Here is a 13034-nt window from a genome sequence, read left to right on the forward strand (position 1 = left end):
TGCTGCCTACTTCACTGAGGAATCAGGAGCAATTGCCACATTTACCTCCCAGCATCATGCCCCATGTCTCTGCCTTCCCTCCAGTTACAACGAGCTCACTGGGGCCAACCTTTCCACCAGTACACTGGGTCCCATCCCTTCTTGCCAGAGCAAGGACACCCATGGCAATCCTTCCATCTCCTAAAACATCATTTTTCCTATATCTACTGATCATACCCATCCATATACACGCCTTGCTTAAAGATCTATCACAAGTCCTCTTTGGGGCGGGTGCCTTGGCTCACACCTGTAATCCCAGCACTCTGGGAGGCCAAGATGGGCAGATCACCCAAGGTGGGGAGTTTGAGACCAGCCTGGCCAACGTGGCGAAACCCTGTCCCTACTAAAAATACAAAAATGAACTAGGTGTGGTGGCAGGCACCTGTAATCCCAGCTGCTCGGGAGGCTAAGGCAAGAGAAACACTGGAACTGGGAGGTGGAGGTTGCGGTGAGCTGAGATTGCACCACTGCACTCCAGCCTGGACGACAGAGTAAGACTCTGTCTCCAAACAAACAAACAAAAACAGTCCTCTTTGAACCATGCCATCTCCTCCAGCTACCACTCTTTTTCTCACTGCCAGTTAAGATAAAAGTCCTCAAGACAGTTGTAGATGTGCCCACCTGCAACTGGCCTTTCCATTCTCTCTCCACCTGGCTATTCTACCTCGGCTGCTTTCTCATCAATGACCGCCACACTGAAGGTTAAACCCAAGGTCAATCATCCGTCCTCATCTCACCTGACCCATCAGTGACAAATCAATCAATCCCTCCTCCTGGAAACACTTTCTTGCCTTGGCCTCCAGGGACCACAATCTCCCTGTTACCCTTCTTTCTCATCAATGGCTCCTTCTCAGTGTCCTTTGCTAGACTCTCGCCATCCTCCTGACCTATAACACCAGGTGCTCCAAGGGTCTGAGCCTCATGCCTGTAATTCCAGCACTTTGGGAGGCTGAGAGGGGTGGATGTTTTAAGGTCAGGAGTTCAAGACCAGCCTGACCAACATGGTAAAATCCCACTTCTACTAAAAATACAATACCAGGAGCCCTCAGGGCGCCTGGTGTTACAGGTCAGAAGAGCGCCTCTTCGAATCTTGTCTTCTTCACCTATACCCCCTCCCTTGGGGATCTCTTCAGTTCCATGGCTGTGAATACCATCTATACACGGATGATTCTCAGATATATACTGTGTATATCCAGGATGAAGCCCTCCTCCAAACTCCAGGAGCATGTATTTGGCTGTTTATTCAACATCTCTGCTTGGACACCTAATAAACACCTCTCACTTACCACATCCAAAACTAACTCTTCCCCATTCCCCAACCTGGCTCTTCCCACACTGTCCCATCTTAGAAAATAGAAACTCCACACTCCATATCCCATCCCTTGGCAAATTCTGTCGGCCACCTTCAAAACAAAGGCAGATTTAGAGATTCTGACCTCTTTACCACCCCCTCACCCCTCCCGAGACAGATCATATCTAGATGAGGGAGAAGGCCTCCTACTGGTCTCCTGGCTTCTCCCCTCGTGTCCCCAGATCCATTCTCAGTACAGCAGCCAGGGTGACCCTGGTAAAATCGAAGCCTACTCAAAACCCTCCAGTGTTAAGTAACCATCTTGCTCAGATGTAAAGGCCAATCCTCACAGTGGCCTCTGAGTCATTCTATAATGTGGTCCTGTTACTTCTCTGTGCTCACTGCCTAATATGCTCTATCTTGCTCGCCTGCTCAAGTTGCACACCTTGGGGCCTTTCTTCAGCTAGAACACCTCCCCCTCATATTCCCATGGCTCACTCCCTTACTTGCTTCAGGTCTCTGCTCAAATGTCACCTTCTCGGTAAGGCTTTTTAAACTTAAGATTTTAATTTCACCTTTGCAGTAAGCCTATTTAAAATTAGAAATTCCCCACACACCTTCCCAGATTTATTTTCAATAGTTCTTTCATCAGTAATTGAAACATATATTCTGGTAACTTATTTTGTCTCCTTCTCCCCATCAGCATAAAAGATCCATGAGGACAGAGATTTTTGTTTGGCTCACTGCTGTATCCCATCACAGTGCCTGGCACATGAAAGGTATTGAGCAAATATGTTAACTGAGTTACTGAATATGAGTGCTTAGATCTCAGATGAGATTTTATGGTCCTGTGAAATGTGGTTCCAGCTTCACATAATACACACAATGTCTTGCACTGTTGTTTTCCTGACCTAAACAGAAGTCAAATATAAAAGATGGCAAAGCAGACTGGGATTTTATTTTGTTGCTGATTGTTACCTCAGTTTTTATGGCAGATCTAAAATAAGATAAAGCTGGGTATAGTGGCTCACACCTATAATCCCAGAACTTTGGGTGGCTAAGGCAGGAGGACTGCTTGAGCCCAGGAGTTCTAAACCAGCCTGGGCAACATAGTGAGACCCTGTCTCTCCAAAAAATAAAAAAAATTACCTGGGCATGGTGGGTATACCTGTAGTCCCAGCTACTCAGGAGGCTGAGGTGAGAGGATTTATTGAGCCTGGGAGTTCAAGGCTGCAGTGAGCTGTGGCCCAGCCCAGGCCACAGAGTGAGACTCAAAACAAAGAAAGAAAAGAAAGAAAAGAAAAGGAAAGAAAAGAAATCCTTGAAAATAAAGAATAAATAGTGAAATGAAAAACATTAGTCAATACATTTATGGCTGGCTTGGAAAAAAATCTTCTGAGTCCCATGTTTCTATTTACCTACACCTTGGCCTTAAAACGTGCTTGCTCTGCCCCTTTAAACTTGGGGCTTAGAGAATTTGTTTTAGTACAGATATTGATCCTAAAACATTCCATGAGACTCAGGGAAAATGTTGTGTGCACATCTTTCTCCATTCTAAAGCTCTCCTTTTATTCTATTTAACCTCAACTTCTACAACAAAGGATTAAATCTGAAAAGTACTAGGCCCCCAAAAGGGTCCTGTGTATGAGCAAGGAACAGTCCTTGCACAGAAACCGAAACGTGCCCAATGACGTCCTACTAAGGGGAGTAATCTGCCTTCAAAGTCTGCCCCAAGGGACAACACCTCTCCATGGTTTGAATATTTTGCTGGGTTTCCTTCTGTTTCCTGCTATGGACTCGTGCTGTCTTCCCAGTTCTCTAAGGGCATTACTGATGTTCTTCCCACCCATCATTTCTCAAGGCCAAGACATAACTAAACAGAGAGATGGGGCTGAGAGGCTGCTGGAGTATTTAAGATTGTAAAATTTAATAAGCATGCCTGAAAACAGTCATCTGCTATTAGAAGAATGCAATACCATCCAAAGTAATCTTCCAAACATCCCAAGAGGGAGGTGGTGTTTCACAAGTTACATGCCTGCCCTGCTCAATGGCACCATGTCCATACACTTTGAGTTCCTTCCTCCCCAGTGACTTCATCCCATTAGGGCCTTCAAATCTACTGTGTTTAGGAAACTTTAAAAGTTACTGGCAATTTTAGGGTAGACAATTTCAGATTAGAATATCTGAAAGGGGGCCAGGTATGGTAGCTCATGCCTGTAATCCCAGCACTTTGTGAGGTCGAGACAGGCAGATCATCTGAGGTCGGGAGTTCGAGACTAGCTTGGCCAACATGGCAAAACTCCATCTCTACAAAAAATACAAAAATTTGCTGGGCATGGTGGCACACGCCTGTAATTCCAGCTACTTGGGAGGCTAAGGCAGGAGAATCACTTGAACCCAGGAGGTGGAGGTTGCAGTGCACTCTAGCCTGGGCAATAGAGTGAGACTCTGTCTCAAAAAAAAAAAAAAAAAGGTATTTGAAAGGCATCAGGTGGTGGCTCACGTCTATGTCTATAATCCCAACCCTTTGGGAGGCTGAGACAGAAGGACTGCTTGAAGCCAGAAGTTCAGGACAAGCCTGGGCGACAGAGTGAGACTTTGTCTCGATAAAAAATTTAAAAATTGGCTGGATGTCGTGGTATGCATCTGTAGTCCTAGCCACTCAGGGGAGTGAGACAGGAAGATCACTTGAGCCTAGGAGTCTGAGGCTGCAGTGACCTATGATTGTGCCACGTCACTCCAGCCTGGGTGACAGAGCAAGGCTCCATCTCTTAAAAAAGAAAAGAAAAGAAAAAAAGAATATTTGAAGAGGATATATTTACAGTCAAAAACGATCAACCTGTAGTGGATTAAATCTGCACAGCGATGTCTCTTTTCCCCCAGGGCTTCACAGTGTAGGTGCAGGTGCTGGAGGGAGTAAGATGGTTGGTGAGACGCATCTAGGCCTAGGGATTTGCTGGACAGATAATAAATGTTATGCTCCATGTAATAAAATGTTGAGGGAGACAGGGGTGCCTCGTGAGAAAGCAGGGAAGGTGGATATGTATGAGGTCTAAGCCATAGCAGAGACGCGAAGCCAGGAGAGGAAGCTGTCGGGCTGGGGAATAAAACCTGGAGTCAAGTTAGAGCCATTAGAACACACATTCCCACATGGACAGATACCCATGGTAGAGAGTTAAAGGAAAAATGCAAAGTGTGGAACATAGTATGTTAAAACAAATAAGTGTATCTAATCTATTTAATATAAGCTTATAGGTGTACGAAAATTTTCAGGAAATTTTAATAAGCTGGAAGTAAAACTGCACGTTTATTATTATTCTTCTGCATCATTTAATTTTTTTATATGGTGATACATTATTATAATAAACTAATGTTTCTAAAAGCAAAAGACCATTGTTCTTTGTACAGTAGGAGAATAGATATACAACAAACAGGGACTATGCAATGTGGAAGGATAATAGGCTTAAAAGATAACAGATTTAAAGGCAAAAGAATTCTGAGAGATGATGAAGTACATATGTTGAAAAGAACACCTTATATTGTGCTTAGTTTGGTTTAACTGGTGTTCAAAAATGTACCAAAGATGTTCCAAATACATTTTCAATCATCAAAATAGAAAGGTTAGGCCAGGCACACTGGCTCAAATCTGTAATCTCAACACTCTGGGAGGCCGACGTGGGCAAATCACTTGAGTTCAGGAGTTTGAGACCAGCCTGACCAACACGGTGGAACCCCATCTCTACTAACAATACAAAAAAATTAGCTGGGCATGGTGCCATGCACCTATAGTCCCAGCTACTCGGGAAGCTGAGACATGAGAACTGCTTGAACCGGGGAGGCGGAGGTTGCAGTGAGCTCAATCTCACCACTACACTACAGCCTGGGCAACAGAGCAAGACTCTGTCTGGAAAAAAAAAAAAAAAAAAAGAAAGGTTAGCTTCTAAAAATCCCAATGCGGGAGCCCAGGAAGCATTATACATGTTAACAGAGTGTCTCTAGATACTGCTGGAAAACAGAGGGAAAAAGTCATAGAGCAGCTGGGACAACCCCTCATGACTGGAAGGTGGGTTTCAGGACCCTCTGTAAAGGAGGCAGAGCGTCTGAGTCTTGCCCCTTAAGCCACTGTCTTATCTTCATAACATTAGTTGCATGAATGTCCATTAAGACAGACTTATCAATGACACATTGTGAGAAGGAGAAGGATCCTTCTAACTTTGATTTTAAGAAACTATTCCTAGAAGAAAAAGAGAAATGAACTCCTCCTTAGCAATGATAGCTGAGTTATCTCAGGCTTTTCTTAAACAACAAAAAGCAAAAGCTGTAAGTAAATAATTATTACATAACATTAAATACAAACCTTATATGGTGAAGGTTCAATTCTTTCCCCAAATAGTACCTGACCAAGATTTTCAGATGGGCGCTTTCCTTCTGATGCTTGGCAAAAATCAAACCTGGGAGAAGAATATTTAAATTTTTACACATAAAAGGGAACAATGAAATATCAAACACCTAGCTGATCTTGAGAGCAGATTAGGTACTGATCATTCTAGTAGCTCTAGTAGATAAGTAAGAAATCTATCCATACCCCAAGTCCTATGTACCACATCTCCCCCCATAAAAAACACCTAAAATTGTGCCTTCGAATATTTTGTTTGCTAAATAACATTCTCTTATTAGAATACATATTACAGGGTCTTTTAAATTGACTCATTATAATTTATTTTTGTTCACTCCAATAATAAAATGATTTAGATCCTTATTATCCAAACAAATTTTGCATAACTTATCTCCCTTCTATATCTAATTCAAACCTTTAATTAAAAATGATATTTCAGTAATGTATGTCAAGTCTATCTGCAGTTCTGTCTCATCTCAGTACACTGGCCAACACATCCCAATATGTGCAGTATGGCTAAACAGACTCCCTGTGAAGAGTGCTGTGGAGAAGATGTAGTCAGTCACCTATAAGATTCTCTGTGTTGTAATTCTCTCGTATTACTAATCGACTTTAATAAAGTTCTGTTTCAACATTACAGCTTAATTTCAGCTTTGCCACAGAAAATTAAAGGCAGTTCTGTGCTCACCCTGGAATGATACGGGGAATACCTGAGATCAGTACGGTAATAGTAACAGATTACTGAGATTCCTAAAGAGGCAGGTGGATCTCCGGTGATTAAAAACAATACTGCAGCTGGGAAGTTCCCAAATTAAGAATCTCCATTTACTGAATATAACAGATCCACTGACTTTTCCTAAGAATACCCACAAAGATTTAAAGATGTTTAACAAAACAAAAAATAGAAAAAAATTTAAGTATCCAATAATTAAATTATAGTCTACCCATTCATATATTCTGTACTCTTTTCTTAGACATACTTAAGTATATGAATTCTTTAGGACAGTCTTAACTTTTTTGTGTATGCTTTTCCCCACAGCAAACTATTTTCTTTTAAAACTCTTAAATAGCAGAGAAATTAAATTCAACTAAATTTTAGGAACAGTTTTAGACCCAATGTGGTATACAATGGTCAAATGAATAAAGGATATTCATGCAGCATTTTTCACAATATCAAAAAACTGGGCCAGGCACAGAGGCTCATGTCTGTAATCCCAGCACTTTGGGAGGCCAAGGGGGAAGGATCACTTGAACCCAAGAGTTTGAGACCAGGCTGGGCAACATAGTGGGATTCCATCACCACAAAAAATTAAAAAAAAAAAAAAAAATTAGCCAGGCATGGTGGCAAATGTCTGTGGTCGCAGCTATTCAGGAGGCTGAGATGAGAGGATCACCTAAGCCCAGGATGTTGTGGCTGCAGTGAGCCATGATGGCACCACTGCATTCCAGCCTGGGCAACAGAGCAAGACCTTGTCTCAAAAACAAACAAACAAAAAACCTGGAAATAATCAAATGTTGGTAAACGGGAAATTACTGAAACTAATTGTACATGAAATCTATACAATTTCTTTTTTTTTTTTTTTGAGACAGAGTCTTGCTCTGTCGCCCAGGCTGGAGTGCCATTCTCCTGCCTCAGCCTCCCGAGTAGCTGGGACTACAGGCGCCCACCACCACGCCCAGCTATTTTTTGTATTTTTAGTAGAGACGGGTTTTTTTTTTTTTTTTTTTTTTGAGACGGAGTCTCGCTCTGTCGCCCAGGCTGGAGTGCAGTGGCGCTATCTCGGCTCACTGCAAGCTCCGCCTCCCGGGTTCACGCCATTCTCCCGCCTCTGCCTCCCGAGTAGCTGGGACTACAGGCATCCGCCACCTCGCCCGGCTAGTTTTTTTTTTTTTTTTTTTGTATATTTTTTTTGTATTTTTTAGTAGAGACGGGGTTTCACCGTGTTAGCCAGGATGGTCTCGATCTCCCAACCTTGTGATCCGCCCGTCTCGGCCTCCCAAAGTGCTGGGATTACAGGCTTGAGCCACCGCGCCCGGCCAGAGACGGGGTTTTACCATTGTCTCGATCTCCTGACCTCGTGATCCGCCCGCCTCAGCCTCCGAAAGTGCTGGGATTACAGGCGTGAGCCACTGCACCCGGCCGGAATCTATATAATTTTAAAATAGAAATAATAGCAGCCACTAAAAAGAGTGAGGTAGCTATGTATTGACATGGAAAGATGTCCACAATATATTCAATGAGAAAAACAAGGTGCCAATCAAAAATAATATAGTATGGGCCAGGTGCAGTGGCTCACGCCTGTAATCCCAGCACTTTGGGAGGCCGAAGTGGGTGAATCATTTGAGCCCAGGAGTTTGAGACCAGCCTGGCTAACATGGTGAAATCCGTCTCTACTAAAAATACAAAACTTAGCCAGACGTGGTGTCATGTGCCTGTAAACACAGGTACCTGGGAGGCTGAGGCAGGGGAATCACTTGAACGCCACAGGCAGAGGTTGCAGCAAGCCAAGATCGCACCACTGCACTCCAGCCTGGGCGATACAGTGAGACTCTGTCTCAAAAACATAAAAATAAATATAAATATAAATACTATGAATCTACTTCTGTTTAAAACAAAAATGAATAAATGTGATTATATAGATTAGACTATTCAGAGAAAAAAATGTGGAGAAGTAGACATCAAAGTAGTTATTTCTGGGAACTGATTATGTGGGACACAAAAATTTTGTTTAAAAATATGTGGAGCTATTTATAATTTTAAAATGTTAAGAAAACAAAATACCTTTTTGTTCAGTCAGGTAAAAAAGGAAATTCACTGTTTAGTCAGTGCTTCTGTTGTATTACAAAGAAACATAAAACAAAGATCACATTTTTAACCACACCTTGGAAGAGTACACCTTAAAAAATATTTTCAGGCCGTGTATGTTTTAAAAATGCATATCAATTTGTCCACAACTGTGAGAAAACAAAGTTCTCAATGTACAAAATTCTGAATTTTATATAAAAACCAAGCTGAAAAACTTACGCTGTGTATTCATAAGGAAGAACTGATTCCACTGAGTCAAGTCTGTTCACAAATAGTTCTATTTCGGTCTGAAAATAAGGAAACACAAAATTAGAATATAAACAACACGACATAAAGCCTTAAGTCATGCTTAGAATTGAAAAAGAATTTGACAATGTCTGAAGTGTAAAATGTTATAATTCCAGTCAACTTTAAACAATTCTCTTACAAATCCATTCACTGAGTGGATTTATATACATTTAAAAAATACTACAATAGGGCTAGGAATGGTGGCTCACACCTGTAATCCCAGCCCCTTAGGAGGCTGAGGTAGGAGATCACTTGAGGCCAGGAGTTTGTGACTAGCCTGAGCAATACAGCAAGAGCCTGTTCCTACAAAAAAATTTTTAAATTTTTTAAAATTAGCTGGGCACAATGGCACGAGCCTGTATTCCTGGCTACTTGTGAGGCTGAGGCAGGAAGATCACTCAAGCCTAGAAGTTCAAAGTTACAGTGAACTATGATGGCACCACTGCATTCCAGCCTGGGTGACAGAGCAAGACTCCGTCTTAAAAATTTTTTAATAATTAATTTAAAAAATACAATAAAATAATTTTCAGAGTTGCAAACGTCTCCAATAGTTTTTAAATGCTTTCTAAATTTTCTAAAAAATTATTAAGATATTTTAACTGAAAGCATTTATCATATTAATATAGATGCTGTTTTTAAAAATCTGGTTTGCAAATTTGGTATTACACTCAGAAGCACAACAATTTTTATTTTTAAACACAATTTTTAGCATTTTCACAGCAAGCAACCAAGAAATGCTGCCAAGTTGGTTAGATATTTCTAGATCAACTATACTGGAATACAATTCCATGCACATGTGTACTCTTAAGCACACGGGGATAGACAACGACCACATGGTCTAACTTTGAAGGACCTCTTCCATCAATTTAAGAACAATGAACTACAAGGTAGTAGCAGTGAAGAAGGTGGCAATAACCAGATCAAGCTGAACATCAGGGTAGAGGGAGATAAGCTGTATCAACTTCCTGGGAAATATAGGCTAATTTTAAGCTACACTTTCCTAGTGAAGCTTCCAAAATTTCTCCCAGGTGTAGCTGAAGTTCTGCAGGACCCATAACGCTGACCCACCCTCTCAAAAAAGGAGCTCAGGCTACTCATGACAGAATTTACCAGCTGAGGAAGCCAGCAAGTCATGTGTGCCCTGAAATACTTTTGGTGCTAATCAAAAAATGACTAAGAGCTGTTTGGCTGGGACAAGTATTTTATGGAGTTAGAGCTGTATACTGCCTGTGGTCTAGTCATGAGGCTTCTGGGAGTGCCACAGAGCCACACTTGTCATTTTGATCTCACTTACTAGTGCTGTCAACAATCCTCTACACTTGCTAACATCCCCCAAAGCAAGACGAGATGGTTGGTGTACAATTAAAACAAATCAGTAGTCCACTGCCACCAGAAAGGCAGCAAAACACAGCAGGCAAGATTACAGGTTCTGTGGCCAGACTGCCTGGGTTCAAATCCCGGTGCTATCACTTGTCTAACTGTGTGACTGTGGTCAAACTATTAAACATGTCACTTTCCTCATGGCTGCTTTAGCTTCCTCCTCTGCAAAATGAGGATAACAGTATTTCTCAGACAGGTGCGGTGGCTCATGCCTGTAACCCCCCAGCACTTTGGGAGGCCAAGGCGGATCACCCGAGGTCAGGAGTTCGACACCAGCCTGGTCAACATGGTGAAACCCCATCTCTACTAAAAATACAAAATTAGCCGGGTGTGGTGGCACATACCTATCATCCCAGCTACAGAGGAGGCTGGGGCAGGAGAACTGCTTGAACCCTGGAGGCAGAGGTAGCAGTGAGCCAAGATCGCACCACTACACTCCACCCTGGGCAACAGAGCGAGACTCCATTTCAAAAAAAAAAAAAAAAAAACAGTATTTCTCTCATAGGGATATGGAGATTAAATAAGTTAACATTTATAAAGTACTCCAAATAGTGCCTGACACATGAAATGCTATGCATTTGTTAAAATAAAACCCAAAAAATTTAGTAATATTCAGAAGAAGGAAGTGTTCATCCACTAAAATGCTCACCCAATATTCATGCTATACAACAGAGGGCATCAGCCTTTGTATGTAATACCAAACACAGTATCATATGTGGCCCCTACACCTCTACTCAAGTGAAATTATAACTCAACGTCAACACAGCCTTCAACTCAGCTAAAAAGGTAATAGGACATGATACTGTAGCATGTAGTCTATCATGTAGACTACAGCATGCTTGAATTAACACAAATACATGTAACTGTTGTGAAGGCAAAGTTCCCATTTAATGGCTTCCTTTGCCAAAATAATTTCCACTAATTAGAAAGGGTCAACACTACTATGAAGATAAGTCAGAATTCAAATGATCCATTTAACCTAATGAAGACTGGCAGGTCTCCAAAACACTAGTCCAGTTCCTATCTCTCGATTTCCCTCTAGGAAGGAATGTAGCTATTACACTCTACAGGACTTTTCTAAGTTTTGTGTTTCAAAATCTGTACAGCACTGTCAACACATAAGCCATGTCCCTCTTGCTACGATTAAGCATATTCCTCACTCTCAACCTTTCTCAGCACGAAATGATTAAGCAAGACTCTGAAGCTAGGCTGCCTGGGCTTAAATGCTGCCTGACACTAGCTGTGTGATTCTAGGCAAGTTTCTTCACTTCCCTGTTCCTCAATGTTCTGATCTGTAGAACAGAAGTGATAATAATCCCTACTTCAAGAAGTTTTTGAGAAGATTCAAGAGCAGCACCTGGCACAAAGTACCGTATTTACTATTACATAGCCATGTCCAGCAGAGTTGTAAGCAATGATGGAAATGTTCTTCACATATGGTGGCTATTGGACACTTGGAATGCAGTCAATGTAGCTGAAGAACTGAATTTTAAGTTGTATTTAATTAAATGTAAATAGTCCCAGGAGGCTAACGGCCTCTGTGTTAGACCAGAAACAGAAAGAACAGCACAGGAAAGAACAGCATGCTGCTCAGCACCATTTACAGTCATGTGTCACTTAATGACAGGGATGTGTTCGGAGAAACATGTCATTAGGGGATTTTGTCATGGGACCATCACAGAGCATACCTGCACAAATCTAGATGGTGTAGCCTACTACACACCTCGGGTATATATATAGTGTGGTCCATCACATACTTAAACAACATGTGATTGTACTAAATATTGGGGGCAACTGTAACACAATGGTATTTGTATAGCTAAACACATCTAAACATAGAATAGGTACAATCAAAATGCAATCTAAAAGGAGAAAATGTTACACCTGCATAGGGCACTTACCGTGAATAGAACTTGCAAGGCTGGAAGCTGCTCTGGGTGAGTGGGCGGTGAATGAATGTGAAGGCCTAGGACATTACTGTACACAACTGTAGACTTATACACTGTACACTTAGGCTATGCTAAACTTTTTAAAAATAAGGTAATTACGCCATGATGTCACAATGGCTATGATGTCAGTAGGCAATAGGAATTTTTAGCTCCATTATCATCTTGTGAGACCACCGGTCTGTTGTTGACCGAAACGTTATATGGTTCATGACTGTATACAACATCTCTTCATCTATTTAACGCTTTTCCTCTAGTCACTACAATCTTTTCTTTTCCTGGAAAAACGACGCTAATTTTATTAGTTTATCTAAGAGGCTGGCAAACTTTTTCTGTAAAGGGCCAGAGAGTAACTTAGGCTTTATAGGAATAGGACACTGGGTCTCTGCCACTGCTATAGTGCAAAAGCAGTCGTAGACACTACATCCACAAGTGAGCATGGCTGTAGCCCAATAAAACTTGCACTTACAGCACTGATATTTTATTCTCATGTAATTTTCACTCATCACTAAATATTACCCTTCTTTTGACTTTTTTCTCCAACCACTTAAAAATGTAAAAACAATTATTAGCCTGAAGGCCCTACAAAAACAAGCAGTGAGCTGGATTAGAATTCTAGTACATCCTTCAGCAGCACTGTTTTCCAGGTATTTTTCAATATTATTTGAATTCAAATCTCAGAGGGTCCAACACAAGGCATAAAGTTTGAAAGCCTGAGGCCATGTGAAAAATTTTAAGACATTGTCTCAGGCCATATAAATTTTAGGGTAAATGTTTCTCCCATCTCTACCCAATTGATGAAGTAATACAAATTTTTGCTTAGCTTATGATGTCCTCTCTGAAGTTTCATGGGACAACTTTTGGCTCTAAGAGTCTAAGATTGAGGGA

General features: G+C 41.5%; 1 protein-coding gene across 1 annotated transcript in view; it reads right to left on the minus strand.

The window, feature by feature from the left end:
• The window catches only part of TM9SF2 (transmembrane 9 superfamily member 2), a 73928-nt gene that overhangs the window by 47696 nt on the left and 13198 nt on the right, over positions 1–13034 (minus strand). Inside the window, exons 2-3 of the mRNA XM_010368516.1 lie at positions 8752–8819; positions 5688–5781 (exon numbers count right to left, since the gene is read on the minus strand). Coding sequence (XP_010366818.1) covers positions 5688–5781; positions 8752–8819 — 162 coding nt within the window. The remainder of the gene's footprint in view (positions 1–5687; positions 5782–8751; positions 8820–13034) is intronic.

Source organism: Rhinopithecus roxellana, chromosome 18 (genome assembly GCF_007565055.1).
Source record: "Rhinopithecus roxellana isolate Shanxi Qingling chromosome 18, ASM756505v1, whole genome shotgun sequence".
Classification (NCBI taxonomy): Eukaryota; Metazoa; Chordata; class Mammalia; order Primates; family Cercopithecidae; genus Rhinopithecus; species Rhinopithecus roxellana.